We start from the raw sequence: 21968 nt of genomic DNA on the forward strand, positions 1-21968 counted from the left end.
CCGACATACCTGTGTGCTGCAGGGCGAGCGGTCTTCTGACTCCGAGACCAGAACCGACTAGACTAGAAACCCTCGAACCGGATGCCTTCCTCGGCCTGTCTGCAGCATGGCACTTCCTCATCTTGGTTCCAATCACCTCGATGCAGTTTCCCGTCATGAAGCTGTAAATGATTGGCAGAATATGATGAAGAGGCACGGTGTTATTGTTACTGTCATTTGGTTTCAGTGCAACCCTTTTAACACACTTTATTGCAGTTAAAGCTTAATTGCATTGAGCAAAAGTATTTAAAACCCCTAAAATATGGAAAGGGTTTGCTGGGAATTGGTCATTTTCTGTTTTATGTATTTTATATATATTATTTGTGTTATTATGGCAAAAATGTTAGTGTCTCTGCTGTTAAATCCGTAACTTAAGTCCTCTTTTTGGGTGAATTGTCTTCCTGTTGCAGGTTTTGCTGAAATAATGGGATTGTTTTGGAACCATAATCCAGTTCCAAAGAGAGTAAAATTAGCATTGAAGTGTAATTGGATTATAACAAAGCTTCATTTAATGGGGGAAGGTCTACAGATAATATGGATGAATTCTGAAGGAACAAGTGAGACCAGGTCTGGACGCCGGATCTCACAGACTGCTCCTTTAAGTTTGTATTCATTTAAACTGTAGACCAGAATAAGATCAGATAGGTTATAACAAATCTTAAGTAAATGAAACTGCAAATAAAAGTACATATACATCCTGTATGTGGTTCAGAAGTCCTTGAAGACTATGAAGACTACCTTTCCTTATCTTTGAAGTCTTTCCAGGTCTGACCCGAAACACAAAGCCTAGTCTTTCTCCACTTGGCCAGCTCTCCGGCCCAGCCCTGGTCGTGCTCTTATCTTTTTTTGGATGTAGTCCAGCCTCCGAGTTCCTCGCCCCATCGTTAAAGGTTACACAAAATACCTCTACCCCCCCACCCTGCCCCCCCAGGCCCTTGAGGACAGTCTGTTCTGAGGTCACCATATGACCTGTACCTTACCTTTTTACTTATTAAAACAGCTTCAGTCTCTTATTAAGCTCTAATTATTTCCCCAGTGTTCTGGTAGTCCCTTACAGTCGTATCAGGCCTGATGGTTTCTCACAGTCAGTCAGGATTTTGAAGCCTCCACACATAGTTATTGACTGAATATAACCTACAATTCCTAAATGTGCATTTGCTTTTTAAGTTAAGCTTTATTTGTCATTTCAACTACAGCTTAAATGTAACGTTTCTTCAGTTCTGCTTTGGGGCGTGTGGCATTTTGTGTAAAAATAACCGGAAAAAGTGCATACTTTTCACTTGAATGCAGAAAATCACACTTGTAGGGGCACGCAAACTGTGCCATGTCCAACTTTGAAGATGTAGGGAACATTGTAAAACAAGTAACATGAGCCAAAAACGCAGCGACCCCCCTACAGTTTAATCAGGATTTGCCTCGACGGTCCAGCAAAATAAAACATCACATCATGAAAGATGAGGACAGATGTCTCCACTCGTTGGTAACAATGTCTGTTTTCTGCCAAAGAAATTACATAACTTTACTGCTGGTACATTTAAATGACATACCTTCTTTAATTACATAAATTAAACCAGCACTTCATAAGGATACTTAGGTAGGCTACTCTCATAACTTAAGCATACAGGCATGGCTAAGGAAGGAAGAGGAACTTTGGTTTAAATTGTGTTTCTGTGTCTGAGAGAAAGCCAGACATATTGTCCTGGTCCTGAAGAGGTTTGGCAGTTTAAAGGATCATTATTCTCTAACAGGTGCAGTAAAAGTCCAGGATGACAACTAGAGCTGGAAAAAGTCCCAGCATGGCCTTGTAAAAGTGTGAGATGATGTGAACCAAGAGCCTAAAATACGTCATCACGGACATCTGCAGCTTAATTTTTAATGAATACATGACTGAATTTTACATGATTTTGAAAGAGTTGCGTATAATTTGGTATATGTACAAGCTAAAAGTTGAATAAAACCTAAAAAAAAGGGGGTTTAGTTCCAGAGTATATGTAAGTGAAAGTTGGAAGTTGTCCCAAGTGTTTGCTTGTGATTACCTCTACTATGTTTTGTTGCTGTTCTGATATCAGATATGCCGCCCCCCCCATCTCTTTCCACTCCCGTCCAGAGCATAGATTACAGGAACTACTCTTGGCTGTTTCAAAGGTCGCAACGTAGATTCAGTCTGATACTGAGACCTGATTCATCGTCAAATGTGACCGATTTCTAACTACCAACAGCTAGTTAAAGTCATGCAGGGCAGCAATCAGACAATGAAGGCCAAAGTATTGTCTCAGATGAACCTTGGAGACACGTTCCCTCTGTAAGATCTGACTTGTGGGCATATGACTAGGCCTGTTTAGAGTCTTGTTAATCTGGATCAACGGTACATTCCCAGGAAAAGCAAAGCCTGAAATCTGGTGTGATGTCAGCCTTCTGCTCTCTGTGTGTTGCCATTCTCAAACTCCCTTCGCCATTAAAGAAAATTAAAGGTTATTAACTTGATAAATGTTTTGCTAGCTGGACTGTTCCTTAAAACTGACCCACATTATTAGATCAAATTAAAAGAACAAGCTCACCAGATTGCTCAGCTTTATAATTTTATTGCTTTGAAAGTTGGTGAAAAGACTCCACTGTGGGCCGCACACAGTGCCCAGGGGGACGCCCACTCCGTTCACAAAGTCCACAGTGGTGGGAAGCTACAGCAGGCACGGCTTTAAATAAATTATATATATATGTATATATAGATAGAGGCTCCCGTGAAGGGGCCAAACCAGAGAGTAAAGTGCAAAGTTTTAGATTAACCTCCACAGAAACACCCGCTGGACCTCAGTCCTCAGAGAAAGCAGTAAAGATCCGTCAGGAGTCCCGTGGTGACGCGTTTTTGGATGGGAGCTTCATCTAAAAGCACCAAGTGGGAATGGAAACCTTTGAGATACAGGTAACAGAACCATCCAGGGAATATTAGCAGTGGATTATCCAATAGAAAACAAGAAGAAGCAACCATGTCTGTCCTGCTGGAAAAAATCAACATTGTCTTTATGAGAATATGTGCAGTTATCAGCCCTTATTCTAGTATAAATTAAAGACTTTCACTCCAAAATGAGATATGCATCATATGTAGAAGTTTTAGATTAATATCCTACACAAAGGAAGAGATAGAAAGCTAACTTAGTGTCATCATATATCAAGAGGAAAACAGCACTTCGGAATCAAACTCTTCATTTCAATTAGTTAGAAAACCAAAAAAACAAAAATACTGGGGAAACATTTCCCCTATCTCCATATATTATTTTCAAAAAGTCTATAATAAATTACTAGAATATGTTACCAAAATAAATCTTACAGTCAGCCACATACAGCGGGGGAGCAAGCTCATGATGCAACTTAAATACAATAATTCATGAATACAAATAATAAAGAGAGACTGGAAACACTGTGAGATGTTCTCAACCAAAGTCATTGGTCTGGTTGAGAACATCATTCGGTTGGTGTGTGTGTGTGTGTGTGTGTGTGCGTGTGTGTGTGTGTGTGTGTGGTCGCATGAATCAGTTAACTACACATGACAACAAAATGTCTGTCTTCTTGTCATTGTGCAAAAATTGGACCTCAAAGAAGCCGTCGTTTTTTAAAATAAATTATCGGTCTAATTGACAAAATTTAGTTCCCGAGGTTCCTCAATTCTGAGAACTATTTATGTCAAAAAAGGGGCCACATGGAAATACTAATGTTGAGAAACAATAACAAAAACCACTGTCTACCCTACGTCACTCCTGAAGGAATCAGAGCTTGGAGACGGCCTAGAAGAAGGAGGGCCAGAACAACTCCTGGTTCAACCGAGGAACTAGATAATATGAAAAGTGAGATTTCACTTCTGAAGTCCTTCCAGCCGTGAACACAATTTAGCAATGACATTAATATCAAAATGCTACATGTAGAACCCTAAAAAGGTAAGCAAAAAAAAAAAAAGATGCCCCAACTAGTGCCTCAACCTTGGTCCTGTGTTTCTTCTGAAAGACCAGATGTTCCTCCACAAGAAGGCGTCAGAGCAGCGGCCTCTGGTCCAGCGGCAGGCTGTCCACCAGGCACTTGAGCTGCTCCTTGCCCAGCTTGATCTTGTCCTCTAGTTTACGCTGCTCGATGATGAGGGCCGACTTCATCTTCACAAAGTGCCGGTAGTCGTCCAGGCTTTCGGCATCCAGGTGGGCTTCCATGATGCCGGAAACCAGCTGCTCCCGCCGGTCCAGGTTCTCCTTCAGCTCCTTGGCATCCTCGTGCTGCTGCATCAGCAGCTTACGCTTCTCCGTCAGGGTTCGCTGAGGAAGGAGGGTTATTAGAATTATTATTTCAAGTGTGTTGGACCATGGTGATGTTGTCTACATGCATGCTAACTCTAGTACTCTCCACCTGTTAGATTCGGTGTCCCATAGTGGTCTGGGCTTCTTAACTAACTCTTACTCCCGTACTCATCATCGTACGCTGTATGAACTTGTAGGCTGGCCGTCACTAAGTCTACGTAGACAACTTCATTTGTATATTTTTCTAGAAGAAGCCATGTTGGGTAAACTGCCGGCATATTTATGTAATCTCCTCAAGCTGAATTCTAGCTGTTTTCATCTCCGGTCCACCAGGTGGCGCTCTTACCAGGTTCCAAGGGGTTTTTACTGAGCTGGGGAAGAAAGCCTTCTCTAACTTTGCTCCATGGTCTTGGAATAACTTGCAAAACCTGCTTCATCTAAATGATCTGGTCCCATTAAATGAATTTAAGGCCCTATTAAAATGTAACCGCCCCATGTGACCTGCTCCTTTCTTCTATGTGTGATTCTGACTCTGCTGTATTTCTGTTTATATTGTAACCGGTGTGCCGTCTTGACCAGGTCTCCCTCGGAAAAGAGATTTCAATCTCAAGGGACTTCCTGGTTAAATAAAGGTTAAATAAAAAAATAAAAAAATAGTCAAGGGTAACTTTGTTTTTTTCAACCTGGACCCCATTTTACTGATTTTGAGCTTAAGTGACTGATGGGAACAACAATATTTGATATTCAGCATATCAGACAAATATGATGGTGCCAGCCCATTAAGAGATTTAAAACCAAACAATAAGATCTTAAAATGGATTCTCAAAACGACAAAGATTGCTGTTCCCTATCAGTCACTTAGACACAAAGACATGGGTCAAAAAACAACAATAATTCAGTTAACTTTAGGGGACCAGTCTGCATTATCCTACAGATTCGCGGGCTGTTACCTTCTCCTCTGGCGAGGCCTCGTCTTCCAGGGTATTCAGAGCGTTCTCCACCCGGGCGAGCCGCCCCGACAGGGACAGCAGCAGACTCACCACCTTGTCCAGGTCTCCCACGAACATGCAGAACTTGTCCAGCTGGTTGGGCTGACAGAGGCGCTGCACGGTGGCCTCCACCTCCCGGCCCAGGGCCTCGTTGTCCTCCACGTCGTCCTGCAGGCTCTGCCGTGCGTCCCGCAGCACCTCCAGCTTCCTCGCCAGGCTGGAGATCAGCTCTTGCTGCAAAAGCATGGCACACACACACACACACATGGAGTAAAAATTTGAAAAAAGTCTGACCAAAACCTCACGTGGCCCTCAGCAGTTTATTTGTTTATTTGTTTATTTCAAAGGATCCCCATTAGCTGACGCCGAGACGACAGCTAATCTTCCTGGGGTCCAAACAATACATCCAAAAGACAATAAATACAACCAAAATTACTCACAAATATATCTAAATATATATAAATTCACAAACAAAACTGACAATGCAAAAAGTACTAACACACTAAATATAATAAAGAATAATATAGCAAATGATACAACCTCACTCAACCAATCCAGACAATATTATGATATCGAAAACAAATGTAATCTAAGACTTTTTTTAAAACCAGTTTTTCCGTTGTGGTCCCGAATCCAGACTGGAAGATTGTTCCAATATACAATTGACCTCTAAAACCCAGTCCTCTTCATCCAGTCAGATTTAGGTAGTGGTAAAGAAATCTGTCAACTATTCACCCCTCTTGTATAATGTGAATGCATATCTGAGCAATAAGTTATATTATCATAAAGAAATTTAGGAATCCCAGTATTAATAATCCCATTAAAATATACTAACCTATTAACAGATAGTCTATGCTTGACCTCCAACCAAGCAAGACGTTCATGCATCTCTGCAACCCTAGTTCTCCAAGAACAACCAAGAACCAGTCTTGCAGCCTTATTTTGGGCAACTTGTAATTTTTTTAACTGACTGCTTGATGCCGCAGACCATACAACAGAACAATAATCCAAATGACACAAAACCAATGAACAAACAACACGCCTAAACAGCTGTAATTTTAAAAACTGTGCACATTTACGAACAACTGCCACCGCTCTACCCATTTTAGTAACAACATTGTTAATATGATCCGACCATGACAATTAACAACAGTTAAGCCTCTTCAGGAAGTACCCGGGCCCCCACTTACTCTGACTCTTAACCCCCCCCATTCCCAGGAACTACACTTACAGACCTTCATCCTGGACTTCACATCTGCAAATTGCACATATTAAATAATCTTTGCAAATTGTGCGCTCAACCCATTCAGCCTCTTTTCTTATGCAACAGTTGCTTTGTATTCCTTAATGTGTCCACATGAACTGTGTGTTGTCTTGTGCGTTATGTTGTGTATTGCATATCATTATGTTGCTGTCTGCATAAATTCTTTTCAGAGTGCATGTGGCTATATTTAAACTGCATTTTGTTGCATTGTACTTGTACATGTGTAATGACAATAAAGTTTAATCTAATCTAATCTGTATATATACATATATATTGTTTTTTTTCTGTATTGTGTTGTTTATTTCATATTAACGTTTAATATGTGTGTTGGTTTGTTTATGAATGCACCTTTCACCAAGGCAAATTCCACATAAGTGTAGTTATTGTGGCAATAAAACCTTTTCTGAGTCTGACGTCTGTCGATATTGACTAATGGAGGCTGCGGAGTAATATTAATATATACATTATATAATAATATAACATGCCATCTATCTCTCAGTGGGTGAGTTTCACCTTTTTACTGGCGAGGTCGACGTCCAGCTCGTCCTCAGAGTCCGGCTCCTCCAGCTGCTGGTCCTGCATGTCCTTCATCTTGATGAGGAGCTCGGCTTTGGGAGCCGACGTGTTGTAGTACGAGGAGCTGGGGACCAGAGAGGCCGCTGCAGCTGCAGACAAGTCCTCCTCCTCCCTCCTGACACACACACACACACACACACAATAATTATCATACTGCAGACAAAAATAAGTGCTACTGAGGTGTCACACACACCCACACAGTGATGAGACATTTGTCCACCAGAGGGCAAGCTGACTGAAGGTTGGACAGGAAACTAACCTAAAACCTTCAGCTCACTCAGGCTTTCAAACTTACATTGGTCTATAACAAATGGTACTAATTCCCTTTGTGTATCCTTTTATATAATTGTCATTGATTTTTAGTTTATCATTTTGCATTGACTGTGCATATATCTATTCATATATATATTACCCAAATTGTATCTTCTGATAAAGTGAAGAAAATAAAATGTATTTTTAATTCCTAAGAGTGAAAATAGATTAAAAAAAGAATTTAATTCCAAGAATCTAGATGTCTAAATTGTTATGTAATTAGATGATGAAGTCCAGGAGAATCCAGTCGACCAGACAAAGTCCCTCTGAGAAGATCTCGCAGGTCACGTGTCTTGCTCAGAGACACATAAGCAGGATTGATGCTAGGGAGACCCCCCCCCCCCCCCCCAAAAAAAAGAGACAAGCAGTTCTAATGTAATAAACAAGTTGAACTACTGCTCTCTAAAGAGAGTTAAACTTCTACACCGGGCTGTATTTCTAAAATGTCCCACCTGTCCATGCTCCTGGGGGATGAGGTGGGCAGTCTGGAGCCACAGGAGGCCCTCCGGCGCTGGTGGGCCCCCTCCAGGATCTGCTCCTCTGTGGGGAAGAGTCCCTCCATCAGGTCCATGGTGGTCATCCTGCTGCTCTGGTCCAAGATGTCCACCAAGGACTTGTCTTTATCCATGATGTCCCTGGCCAGTTCCTCTCTCTTGGCGTCCTCCCCTGAGCTGGACTCAGGGACCGAGTCCTGGACTAGAGCCTGAGGGGCCTGGCGGGTGTAGGTGCTGAACGGGGACGAGGCCGGGCCCCCTGTGGTGGGGGGGTGCGCCGGCGGCTGGAAGGCGCTGCAGGGGAGGTAAGCCCTGCCCTCTCGCTCCGAGCTGCTCTCAGAGTGGACAATCCTCACGGGGACTTTCCTCACCGGACCGTTCACATCCATCTCAGCTGGGGGGGTCAGATCCTCTTCAGACCTGGACACGGAACAGATTTAATATTAAAGCCTTAAACTTAATCATCTTTTTTATCATTTATTAGAGATGGTCCGATACCATTTTTCCTTCCCTATAAGGGTTTCTCACACCTGAAGTTGCGTGTCGTCCCATACCGAGTACCAGTGGTACTTATATTTGATTATTTAACAGCTTCATACTTCTATCTGTGTAAAGATGTAACATAATTTTTATCATTGTTGTGAAACGTGAACAAACACAACAATGAATGCCGTAGAACTTCTTTGTATTATCCAGTTTGACAGTCAGTCATAATGGAAAAAGAACATAAACAAACTACTTTAAAGTAGATTTTCTTCAGGGCTCAATGACGTCGTATCTGAAATCGATGCATAAACTCCAGTACTGGGAACTCAATGTCTTCTAATGGGACAATTACAAAAACAGCCATTCTAGGAATGAAGCACAGAGTATGGAAACCTTTTTAAATACACATCAGAGCTACAGAGTCGACCGTTTCTAATTAAGGGAAATGGACCGCAATGGGAAAAAACTTCACAACAGCACAAAATGAGGCTTTAACAAAATGACAGACTCCAGTTTGCAGAGGAAATCAACATCAAGCACCATCAAACTGATCTTCCTCTCTGTGGGCACATTTTAAATATTAGGCATTTTCATCAGCTTCTTTTCAGTTAATTCCTTTGACATTTGTTGTGCTAAGTGAGGTCAATCCCACCACAAATCTGACATATAAGCATAATCATCTTGTGTTTCTACACTCTGTTATTGGCGCGTTTCTCCCTGCCTGACTGGAGCTTAATTGCCTAAAAAGTTCAATTCCTCCTCTACCAGAACTAAAGGAAACAGCTTTACGTAAGAGGGGCGGCGAGGAGACCTGAAGCCCTTTGGCTCTTCAGCTCACCTGAGTGTTGAGTCATCCTGCACGACCACCGCCGGCGGTCTGTCAGTCAGTCTGAGGGGTACAAACTGTGGAGATGGAGGTCGCGCTCGATCTGTCGAGGGAAGAAACAGAGCCGCGGTCCAGGAGGGGAGCAGGGATGATGAGGAAGGTGCCTGCGGTCGCTCCTTCTCCACCTCACCTTCTCCACCTTCTCCGCTCACGTCTGCTCTGGACGCCCGGCCGAGGTGCAGGGAGCTAGCCGGGGCGGGGCCGGCTGAGGAATCCCGGGGAGTAGCATGGTGCTGGCTGTCAGAGCTGCAGCTGGACAGAGGCTGGAGCGCTGCCGGGCCTGCCTGGGCGCCAGCGAGGAATTCCTGGGGGGAGGATGTGGTTTCTGGGCCTAAATGGGGCCTGGGCGGAGGCAGGAGGCCCTTGGTTTGTGGAAGCTGGGATGGGTGCTGGGAGCCTGGGTTGGGGCTGAGGCTGCGAGGACCTGAGGAGTGTGTGGTGTGGGAGGGATTGGCAGAGTCTGGTTTGGTCCTGTGGTCAGCGGGACCTGGGACCAGGCCCTGGTTTCTTGGGACTGGAGGGACCGACTGTGGGCTGTGGTTGGGTTGGTATCGCAGCCTGCTCTCCGGTTTTCCTCTAGAGGTCAAAATAAAGACAAAATCCATCAGTACCTGCCGGAAAAGTCTAATTTTAGCTTCTTCACAAAAGGAGCTTGAACAACTGTCTCTCTTTATAAAGCTTTATGATGATGTTTTATGAAATGTTCCGTCTGAAAATATGTTACAGGTTCAGTTTCTGAGAATTTAGAGAAAAGTCTGTTTATACACTGGTACTACTACATGGATTTGTTCCATATGTACTGTGTGTTTCACCAGAAATAAATTAGGCATTAATCCAAACTCCATCACATTAACTCTTTAAGTACATCTGGAAAAAAAGATTTTTATTCTGCAGTTCAGGGGGCATGTTTTGTTAAAAATGAACAGTGCCTTAGCATTTTGGAGAATATGAGCATGTTTAAGAGCGGTGTGCAAAGCCCCACGTTGTTGTTGTTTACTTGGCTAATGCACCGCCATGTTTACGCCGCTAACATGTCGATTAGTTCATTAAAACCACAACAGTGGATCCACTGCCCGTTGGCTCGCAGGTTTAGAGGCTTTAGAGGTGTGTTGCTGTTCACAGTGTGTATGTGTATGTGTGTGTGTGTGTGTGTGTGTGTGTGTGTGTTTCAGTTTAGACACCTGAGGCACGGGAATGAATTACTTATTTAAAGGGAAAGTCCGCACTTTTAATCCAGACACAATACTGCAGAAATTAAGCTCAGGCTCCTTTAGATAGATGGAATTTCTTAAATTCCCCTTAATTTCCAAGATGAAGGACACATGCCACTTTAATAAACTTTACATTAACTGGTTAATCCATGTTATCATTAATGTTTGGGAGTTGAGAAACATTAGCAACCCTTTTATCTTAATCTTTTAGGTGTAAAGTGAAATGGGCATTTATAAATTAGAAGGTTTCGGTTAATATTGAATGGTAAAACTGCACAAATTTGAACTTGTTTACACCACCCACTCAAACGTTGCATCAAGTAAAACTAGAAAGAAGGAATCTGGGCCACCATTCAGCTAAATATCTTATAACTTTATATTTCCTGAAAGGTGTTTTTATCATATAAAAACATAACAAAAGAGCAAATAATGTGGATTAATTTCACCATTTAGCCAAGAAAGTGATCATGTACACCACAGATAAGTGTATTTTTTCCAAAAGCAGCTTAAGAATCAGCTGTTGTTGCACAGACACGTCTGTAAATTAAGTCCAGAAGATACTGTTCACCCCAACATGAGCTCGCACAACCCGAGATAAGCGTTGGGAAGAGATCTAGTTTGACAGAAAATGATATTTTCCTTTCAGCTCAGGAAACATGGAACAAGATTTTTTCAATGTTTTTAAACTTTCCTTACGTATTTGTTTCGTTTTTCCAACACTTTTAATGCTTTTTTTCAATGTTTGTCAGTTTTTTAGACGTTTAACGATACGTCACACTAACTTATTAACTTCAGTTTCACAGTTATTTTGGGAATTTATGGTCAATAAACCTCATTTATGGGAAATTATACCTAATGTTTGAGTTAGAAAAGCAGAAATTAGGAATTATTGAGACTAAAATTAAAGGAATGGATGTTGATGATAATCACAGACTGGAATATGTCAACTTTTACTCAAAACTATTTCAAAAACACTTCCATTTGTTTTACAATGTTATAAAATTGAATAAGACGCCCCAAAATTAATGAAAGTAGAGATTTGTACTTACCAAAGAGCATTGTGTGGAATCAATCATGTTATTTTGGGTAATTACAATTGGGTAGTTAAAAAGAACATTGATATAGGAAAACAACATACCGAACACTTACTAAGCATTTAAAGTAATAGAGCAAGGGAGTAAAGAAGAAGAGCAATGACTTGACTTGTTTTTCGATTGCATCCTTAGTTTGTGTAATTTTTGGGGTGTGCAGATTTAATCACTTTCCATCTCTATTGTCTCCTGTCTTATCTAACAGTAGCCATGTTTTACATGTACATACTATACATCTTAATCTCACCTGTAACTGCTCTCCTGGATGTGGTTGTCTTTCCATAGTGAAGGAATATGCTACAAAAGAAAAGGAAATGAAATCTTATTTAATGACTTAAAAAAATACAGCTTTACTTTTTATTTTCATGCCATCCATTACTAAGTATCTCATGTTTGTAAGACAGACTCTGTAGGTTTTATGTCATCTGTTAGGATACATACATATTTAATAAATTGGACTTCTCTACATCATTCAGTGGCAAACAAACACATTCAGGTCTTCCCACCTGTGTGTAGAAGTCTGCAGAGGGAGAAGATCGGGATCTCTCGTGGATGCACACGGCCTTGTCCTTGGCATCTGCATCCAAGATGTTCTCCGCCGAGTGAAACCTCCCTTGCGTCTTGGCCTCTGATGACTTCTTCTGTTTGTTCCACGTGGCCTGGTACTCAGCAAAGGTCCCGAGCCTCTGCTGCTCCAGTAAGACCTGCTCATGTCCAGGGCTGAGGGGTTTGGGGTCTGCAGCTGAGTGAGCCTCCTCAGGATCTCCAGAGGGAGTTCTCTCTTTGGGTTTTCCTATCTCACCAACATCAGGGTTCAAGTTTGTACCCTGACTGGACTTCAGCACAGGCCTTGGAAATGCTGGTTTGGTCTCAAAGAAGTTCCTTCTCTCTCCAAATGACCCTGTTTGAGGTTCTCCCTCCACTCCCACTTTGTCTATCTTGTCCGGCTCTGAGAAGGAGTGCATCCTCTTGGCCAGGGGGAAGCGCTTACGTCCTCTAACGCGTCCAGTGGTGGTCTTAACTACTGCCGCTTCTGGTCCAAGAGGCTCAAGGTCTCGTCTCTGGAAGGACGTGGCCTGGAGGACCCTGGCCTGCGCCTCTTTCAGGTGGTCCTTGTAGGTGTTGGAGGAGGAGACACCAGAAGTCTTTGTGGATCTCCACTCCTCTGACTCCTCATCCTCTGCATCGCACATCAGTGTTGCAGCGCTCCGGCTCTTCTGCAGCTGGGCTCGCTTCTGCTGGATCTCATTGCGGAGGAAGGTGGCATAACGGTCGCCGCGGCGATTAGATTTTCCACTGCTGGCAGCCGTGGCGTCATTGGCACCCTGGGCGGACATGACACCCACGGTTGTAGTTGCTGGTTGCCTCACAGCCAGACTCCTACTCTCCTGGGCCAGGGAGTGGAGAAGTGGGGTTTTCAGGGGGGATATCCGCTGATCTTCTTGAGGCAACCATGGGTCTTGATGCCTTGAAAGACTAACCTTATGATCATTACTTTGGTGTGTTGGGAGGTGTCTTTTAACGTCCTTAGCATGGCCTTCATCTCTCTTTGCAGCATCCTCTGAGCTGTGGCTTTGAACAGAAGGTTCAGAGGTTTGTAGACCTTTCCCCTGATGGGAATGGCGCTCCTTGTTTTCACTATAAGGCAGCTGGGACTGAGGTAGAGAGTATTTTGCCTTAATGTTTGTCTTCAATGTACCTGGGAAGCTTGGTTCATTGCTGTTTACCCAGTGGGGTTTCTCGATGTCCTCCCTTCGGCCCTCTGCTTTCCCCTGCCTGGCCTGGAGCTCAGCAGTCTGAACTGAATGCCTGCTTGCCAGGCCGTAGTATCTGTTGTGCCACCCGTTCTCCAGGTTGGGGTTTGCAGCAGAACTTGCCATGGATGCTGTGGAGTGCCGGACATGTTTGCGGCTGAAGGTGTTTGTGGGCAGATCCTGCAGGCTGCGATAGTAGCTCCCTACACTCTGAATCTTGGTGGGAGGAGCTGACCTGGTCTTTAGGTAGAGGGGGCTTTCATCACTGTGTTGCCTCTGGTGGGCAGGTAGCTGGGTGTGATGAGGCTGTCGGACGTCATTGCTGGAAAGCGAGAAGAGTTTGTTGGGATGCAGCTGGTTGTGGTTGTGGATGGCTGCCGTGTTGGGATGAAGGAAGTCCATGGTTGGGAGGGGGGTGAAGTTATGTCTGCCCGTTGAGGTTTTCTCCTGGTGAGATCTGAGGCCGTTTTGGTCTGTCGGTTTTGCGACTGACCTGCTGTGGCTCTTTGCTGGATCACTAGGCCCTTCAGAGTAAGGGAACACCTTTGTGGCGGCAAAACTGTCACTGCGCAGGGGAGGAGGTGGGGGAGGAGGAGACTGGGACTTCTTTTTCTCTGGTACTTGCCACACTTGGCTGATGCTGGGTCTTCCTGAGACGGAGACCCGAGATGCAGGCGGATCCTCGCCCCGTGGTCCCTCCCGGGCTCCGTTCCCCGGCGTCGGCTGCAGGTACCTGGACCGCTCCGCCTGCTGAGGCCCTGCACCCTGAGGGCCCTTGAAGAAAATACTTTCAGTGCTGGTCCCCTTCCTGTCAGATGTGCTGGGGTCAGGAACCGGAGGGCTGGAGGTGCTCGAGAAACAGCTGAGCCCAGAGTGTCTTCTGGCTGCTGGTCCACAGAGGGGCTCAGCACTGTTGATGTATTTAGTTGGGGAATAACGACCTGGGGGGTACGCATGAGGGGCACGCTCCAGTCTCTCCATGGTTTTTGCTGAGCTGAACTGGCTGGCTAGCTGACGCGGGGTGTTCTGGTCCCCTTGGTTGGATGACTCTTTGGACCTGGTGTGCAACGTTGGAAAAATATGTTTGAACTTGATAAACTGAAAAAAGTTAGACTTCAATTCATTTTATTAAAATAAGAATATTATTATTATATGAAATAATTGTTGGCCCTGCACAGAGAAACTCAAAGTGAGCCTAGTCTCACTTTTCCTCATGTTTTGGCTGCCAGACCAGATTGGCTGAGGTGGCCTTCCGCCTGGCGGACTCTGACTCCTGTTCTGTCAGCTTGGAGGCGTGCCAGGAATGGGGGCGACCCCCCGGATCATTCTTCCTGCAACGCAAGGAGGAAACAAAACACTTTAAAGGGGTGTACAAGGGAGTATTTGGCATTTCAGCTGCAGAGTGCAATGGTTAAAACATTTTTCATGTGTTTTGGCAAACCAATCAGTCTCCTCCAACATCCATTAGACTTAATAATGTCCAGTTTATTAATAGTTAAACAATTCAAATGTGCATATTTTTAGCAACAAGTCAAAGTGCAAGGACGGTCCAATGAAAAACGCCATTCTTTAATTATTATTTATCGCAGTTACAGACACAGATATTCTGCTGGATGGGTTGTTTGTCCGAGAGATCAAAGCGGCCAACAAACAAAGAAACATTTGCAGAAGAAGAGTCAGAATTAATATTTATTGATGCAAATCATTCAATGAGGATCCACACTCACTACAGCGTATTTACGGTAATATATAATCAAATATGTCTTTAATATTCTCGCATTTTTTAAATATTCTCTAATCTGCTAACAACACAGTACAACAAATGTACAGTATATATATATATATATATCATTTATACCTTTGTAAGAACCCTAAAAGCTAAACTTTACAATGCACACTGTTTACACCAAACTTGCACATACCCTTTGAAGCGATTTTTCCTGGAGAGCATGTTGAGAAAGTAAAGACTGTGATCCACATCCTAATTTCACCCAAACTGGAGAAAAACAATAATAATGTGTCTACTTCACAACAACAAATAAGAGGAGGTTGAACGTAAGCGGGACAAATACAACACAAACGTGCAGCTTACATCTTAAGGACATTTGGACGCTCCACACTTACAATGAATACATAATAAAAAGGGCAAAATACAAAGGGAGGAGCACAAAGCACCACGTAAAAACTCTAAATCACCAAAAACTACCAGCAAAACCACCGGCACGGGACTAGGTGTTCACCTCATGGAGCTTCGCAAAATCTTGGTGAGAAAGCTCCTCGCCACGTGAACGTCGGTGTCCGACGGCATTGTTCGTGGTGACGCAACATCAACCATTTTAGCCCTGAAGGGCGGCAAATGAAGGAAGGAGAAGAAGGAAAAAGGTGGAGGAGGAGGAGGAGGAGGAGGAGGACACGTCTGCATGAAGCGTTAACAAAAGAGATGACAAGACACCAAATAACACATCATCAAATACAAAATGGTTTCTTCTTTCTGAAGCTCAGTAAAGCAGAATCTGATGTCTAGAGAGCGCTGGAGCAGACTACTACGCAATGAGGTCTTCAGTCCAAGCAGGCAGGTGTTTAGTGCCTTGCCCAAGGGAACTTCCTATTGGCTGTTGGGTGGAGCATGTGACCCTTCTCTTATTGTGAAGGGCTACCACCACAGGAGAGGGGAGACAGATCTGTCACAACCATGTGGCCCAGACGACGCTTAGCTTAGCTTTTAGAAAAATTAAGACGGATCTGAGGTGGATCCATAGGTTGCACCCCCCCAACCCCCCTAACCCCCCACCCTCCCCCCCACCTTGACCTCGCTTTCCTCCGAGTTTTAAATTGTAGGTTGAAGTCAGAAAGCTTCACACCAATTAGGGAGTTATAAATGGTAGACAATAACACATAAAAGCTCTTAGAAGGACAAACAATTGGTTTAAAATACCGTCTTCGATAAAATGTCAATGGGAGATTTTGAAGGTCAAATGTCGGTCTGTTGTGAAATCTCTCATCATGAATGTGACTTCACTTGGATTGAAAGTTTGACCCTGCCCCGTCACGATGGAGACGCTGCATTCCTGCAGAGAGGAATGCAGGGAGGGATGCACTCGCTCGGAGGAGTCTGAGACTACAGCGGAATAAAGACTTCCCGACTCTCTAACCACGATTCACTTCTCTCGGGTTTCTCCACAGTCGCTGGTTCGTTGCGTATAATCCTCGATGGACAGAAGAGATTTATTACTTAATTATCCTCAAGTCAAGGAGATGTGGTTTGAGGATTTGTTGTCTTTGATATTAGGAGTTTTAATCTCATTTTACATACAAAACAAACACAAAGTCAAGAGAAGTGCACACCTTTAGGTGAGAAAAAGGGAAAGAAAGTATACAAAGTCTTACAATAAAACCAGTGAATGCAGAGGAACTTTCTCTGGAACTCAATGCTACACTGGATCCTGGTCTCTCAGAAACCTATTATCCTGCATCTATACCTTGAGTTGTATGCGTGCATGGTCGCAGGCTCCGCTGACTCGCCGCACTGACTTTTGTTTTTTTCTCAGTGCAACTTAAAAAAATCTTTTTATGCCACTTTTTCCAACTTTTTTCTGCACTTTTTTTGATGTTTTTGTTGTTTTTTTCCCCCAAACATTTTTCACTTTTATCAAAATTATTTTAATTTTTTGTTCAAACGCTATACAATTAAATAAAACATCCAAATGCAATGAAAGTATTTGTTTTAACCCTTGTGTTGTTTTTTTTTCAACACTGTTTACTTTTTCAGTAATTTTTGTCACTTTTTCAATGTTGTGAATGCTTTTTTTTTTTTTTTTTTTCAATTTATTTTATATTATTTGATATTTCTAATGTTGACATGTTCAGTGATATTTCAAAGGCCCATTTTTTGTGTGATTAAAACACAGAATACGGGTCAAATTTGACCCAAGGACAACATGAGGGTTAAACACTCACTAATTGGGATTAATTGGAGGTTAATTGGAAACTCAAATGGCAACAGCACTTCACAAAACCTTCATTTGACGCCACTTTTCTTTACTTTCAGTCTACCTTCTGCTCATTGTCTATTGCTTGGCTGTTTCTCTCGTGTGTTTACTTGTTTGTTTGGGTAAATTACAGTTGCATATCAGTTCCTACCTAGGAAATGATCAGAGACGAAGAGACGTGTAAAACGGGCTGTTTCTCTAATGCTACGTACAGTTTAGAGTTTTCTATTTATTTAAAATCAAATAATACACATTTAATAAAAAACAAACAGCTTTTAGAGTCTAAGTTTCTGTTCAGGAGGTCAGGAGTTTTTTTATTTTATTTTTAAATTAGCATCAGTTTACCTTTGCAGTAACTTAAGCTGAATAAAACCGTAAAATTAAAGTTTCTGGTACTCATGAGAACAGCTAAATAAGTGATTTTCTGCAGACAACTCTGATTTTTTTACCTTTGAAGCTTGAATGCACCTTGCTGGGATAGAAGGATCTCCCACTGCTAAAAGCCAACACAGATCTACACAGCTCTTATTCTCTTATATAGTCCAAAAAAACACCCCAAACTGCATTAACATGTAGTAAAAAGGCAACAGCAGCAATGGAAGAACACATGTGCTTAACCCTCATGTTGTCCTTGGGTCAGATTGACCCGTTTTCAGTTCATTTTCTTTTTTTTTGTCACAAAAAAAATGGGCCGCTGAAAATCAACATTAAAAATATCATAAAATTTGAAAAAAACAACATAAAAAAAAGCACCTTACAACATTGAAATGTCGGAAAAATCGATAATTATGTGGAAAAAAAGTGACCATTGATGACGGGAAGACAACACGAGGCTTAAAAACCTTCCCTCTGTCTGCTCTTGTGACACCCAACGTGAGAGCTGCGTTGCGTCCCGCACAATTGAAATGCAAATGTCGGTCTTTCTAAAGCGCTGGAGGTCTATTGTCAGGGGACCCAGCTGCTCCGTCAGATACTCCACCGGGGTGGAGACGCCAGCTCAGGACATCCGAGCCGAGGCCATTAGTGAAAAGAACAAGAAACTGAAACCACGCTGACCCAGTTGGCTAGTAGGATATCATCAGGAGGATTTGATTAAGCTAAAGAAGGGCGGTAAACAAAGGAGGGAGCTGGAAATAGACACTGAGAAACTTGAAAATGAAAAATATGTTTCACGTTTTGCTTCTTTTGGTTCCTTCACTGCCTGAGAAACTTAAAAAGTCAAGAAATACAGAAAAAGGCTTTATTTATCTCCCATTGAGCATGATTCCCTCCACACAAACCTGCAGAGATCTGAACTATCTGTGAAATCTACACTTCTACAACGCTGATTTGTGGCATGTTGGACTTCCAGTGGCGGAATAAATAAATCCAAGTTTGTAGCTAAATTAGTCCAGCTGTGTCTTAAATCTGCACACAGAGACTTATATAACGACGTTATATATCTGTATAATCTGTATTTACAGTAAAATTCTACTAATCTACAGATATTGTGATCCATTAAGTGAGTTATGATGCAGAAAGGCAACACTTTCTGTGATTCTGGCTTCTCAAATGTGAAGAATTCCTGCTTTTCACGGTTATGTTATGTCATTACAAACTGATTATCCTCAGGTTTTAGACCCAAAACCCTAAATACTGAATCAATAAATTCAAAAAGGTCTTAGAAAGACATAACTAAAAAGACATGTTACACCCAAATCTCTATCTTATTATGTCCTTTTGGTCTCTGATTAGTTCATAACACAGTTGAAATGTAAAGGGACTTGCTTTGGGGGTCTCTCAATAACAACATGCTAAGAAAACATGGTAACTTACCAACTGCCTCAAATAGTTTGGAGTCTGGTTTTTCTTTGTGTAAGTTGTTGTCGTGGTGGTGGTCTACACCGGTCCTGGTTCAAAAAGGACTCTTCCACCTCACTTCTCCACGGCAGACTCCTTCAAAAACACTCCGGATAGAAACCAGACGCACTCTGAGACCACGACTGCTGCACACACACACACACACACACACACACACACACACACACACACACTCCTCCCAGTATTAACACAACACCCACTGTACCTTGTGCTGCGGAGGAGATTTCCTCGGGATTATAAAGGGGGATTTGAGGTGGGGGGGCGGAGTTATTGGTCCTGCTGTAATCTAGCTCCTGGGTTGCATGTTGCTGGGCCTGCAGAGCCGCCGGGGCTGCTGGGAAAGTTAAATCAACGGGGTGTGAACACTACAACACCTAACAGCTTGTCACAAGGTGGAGGGTTAAAATATTCAGGTAAAAACTACACTGGCTGCTCATGAGCCTTATGAGCCAATCCCTCTGTGCACAAATGTCTTCATAAAGTCACTTCAACTGTAACTGAGCCCCAAAATCTCATTAATTTCATTCATTTTTATCGTAAAAGGTCTAGTCACTAAACAGTCGGAGCAGTACCCGTAATAACTTACCACTGTATTTTGTATTTTGTCCTTTTTTCTGACACTGCCTTCTTACATTTTACTCATAAGACTTAGGATCATTTTATTTTGTCCTTTTTTCTTACTTTGCCTTCTTACATTTTACATACTAGACTTAGGATCATTTTATTTTGTCTTGTCATGTATATATAGGTGATATTATGAGGTTTATTGTGGTGAAATTGTGCAGAAAAAGGCTTGTTTCTGTCTCAATAGACTGAAAATGAACAAAGAACCAGAGGATTGTAAGGGTTTAAAGGGTTAAACTCCCTTTAAAGTGTGAGACGTGACACTTCTCCAACCAAATGCAGCCACACATCAACCTAGATATCTGGTAAATTTGATCTTTTTTTTTTCCTTTTAATGAGAGCTATTATAAAAAAATCCGCTCTCATGTTAGATTTTTGAATGAATTAAATTAATTACCATGAAAATCATTGGTTAAATGTAATTTTCCCATCGCACATTTGAAACCAGGCTCTGATAATCTGGCATCTGATTCATCGGTGAGCCGTACGTTTTACCGCGACTACATTTCACAACGCTGATTGTCTGTTGAAGGACTACTTCAGCGTCCTTGTCGGGAAACGTAGCACAGACAGGAATGTTTGGGGAGTTTTTAGAGATAGCAGCCAGTGTCAGACTGAGGGGGCAGATCCTGAGACTCTGCTGGGGAGTCAGGAAAACAAACCATGTGTGTCTGAGGGGGCGGTACTGCTCGTATTACTACTGCGAGTCTCATCAAATCCCTCTCAACTGACCCCAAAATCAACCAAATGTTAGTGAAACTTGCTTCAGCCATTTTGAAAAGGAGGCAGCCGAGCTTCTTCATAACTTCTTAATTTTATTCATTTGTTTATTTAATAATATCTTATGGGGAAATTACAATTTACACTGTTTTTTTAATCACTACACATAGGCCTCACACACACACACACACACACACACACACACACACACACACACACACACACACACACACCAGAGTGACTGGGAAGCCAGTGCTGGACCAGCACCCTGAGCGATTGGGGGTGTGGTGCCTCGCTCAAGAGCACCTAGCAGAGCTCAACCGGGACCTCTCCAGCTACCAGACCACATTGTGTCCTTTGGTCCATACTAGGACTTGAACCAGCAACCCTCCAGGTCCCAACCCAACTCCCTGGGCAGCGTAACTGAGTCAGAAAGACTGGATCAGGGACCAGAATGCGGCTGCTGAGAATGAGGAGAGGTGTAATAACAGGAGGAAATAAAGATATTGAAAAAGCAGAAAGGGTGGAGGCCATCTTTAGAGCGCACACCATACAATACCTTTAACCAAAAATGGTAATTTTAGGTTTTCAGGATGTCCGAAGCCCAGTTCAGACCAAAGACTTGCGACGAGACCAGACCTGTTTAAAAGGCCATCAGAGGGAGAAAAGCAGCGCTCTGAGCCAATCAGAGGCTGGATTGAGAACGTAAGGGGTGTCAGCTATATTGGTCCCTCTATCACCTATCTGTTGGTGTCTTAAAGGACTAAGGAACCACCAAACCACCAAAACCTGCATCCCCTAGAGCCAGAGTGATGCACCCAGTAGGCGAACACAAAGAAAACTCCAAACTATTGGAGCCAGATGGTAAGTTACCGTGTTTTCTTATCATGTTGTCGCTCCATTTCACCTCCTTTCATTGAGAGACCCCAAAACAAGTCCCTCTGAATGCTGGAGGTCTCCTTATTGGGTCTTCTAAGTCTTACAGGCTGAAGTCCTCTTACAGCAGGGGCAGATTATTTCAACTGTGTTATAAACCAAGTTTTAAGACTTGATCAGAGCCCAAAAGGACAAAATAAGACGGAGATTTTCAGAGATTTGGGTGTGACATGGCTTTTTAGTTATGTCTTTCTAAGCCACCTCTGGATCTGTCTAGACCTTTTTGAATATATTGATCATTAATTGGGGTTTTGGGTCTAAAACCTGAGGATAATCAGTTTGTAATGACATAACATAACAGTGAAAAGCAGGAATTCCTCACATTTGAGAAGCCAGAATCTAAGAAAGTGTGTCACTTCTGCGTCATGACTCACTTTAATCGTATTTTACTGTAAATACAGACTATACAGATATATTATGTCATGATGTGAGGCAGCAGCCGCGGGGGGGGGGGGGGGGG

The 21968-nt window shown here is 42.8% G+C and overlaps 1 protein-coding gene across 6 annotated transcripts in view; it reads right to left on the reverse strand.

Moving 5' to 3' along the window:
• The window catches only part of LOC117939376 (protein Shroom2-like), a 32825-nt gene that overhangs the window by 5302 nt on the left and 5555 nt on the right, over positions 1 to 21968 (reverse strand). The window contains exons 1-10 of one of the 6 annotated variants that reach the window (XM_034864687.1): positions 15620 to 15739; positions 15302 to 15319; positions 14585 to 14710; positions 12132 to 14436; positions 11873 to 11922; positions 9276 to 9899; positions 7910 to 8371; positions 7083 to 7260; positions 5267 to 5539; positions 3783 to 4334 (exon numbers count right to left, since the gene is read on the reverse strand). In XM_034864687.1, coding sequence (XP_034720578.1) covers positions 4062 to 4334; positions 5267 to 5539; positions 7083 to 7260; positions 7910 to 8371; positions 9276 to 9899; positions 11873 to 11922; positions 12132 to 14436; positions 14585 to 14710; positions 15302 to 15319; positions 15620 to 15714 — 4404 coding nt within the window. In that variant the 5' untranslated portion in view covers positions 15715 to 15739 and the 3' untranslated portion in view covers positions 3783 to 4061. Of the gene's footprint in view, positions 1 to 3781; positions 4335 to 5266; positions 5540 to 7082; positions 7261 to 7909; positions 8372 to 9275; positions 9900 to 11872; positions 11923 to 12131; positions 14437 to 14584; positions 14711 to 15301; positions 15320 to 15619; positions 15740 to 19183; positions 19355 to 21968 lie in introns of those variants that run through there. The other 5 variants (XM_034864688.1, XM_034864689.1, XM_034864686.1 and 2 more) reach the window with 5 other exon arrangements.

This window comes from Etheostoma cragini, chromosome 24 (genome assembly GCF_013103735.1).
Source record: "Etheostoma cragini isolate CJK2018 chromosome 24, CSU_Ecrag_1.0, whole genome shotgun sequence".
NCBI lineage: Eukaryota > Metazoa > Chordata > Actinopteri > Perciformes > Percidae > Etheostoma > Etheostoma cragini.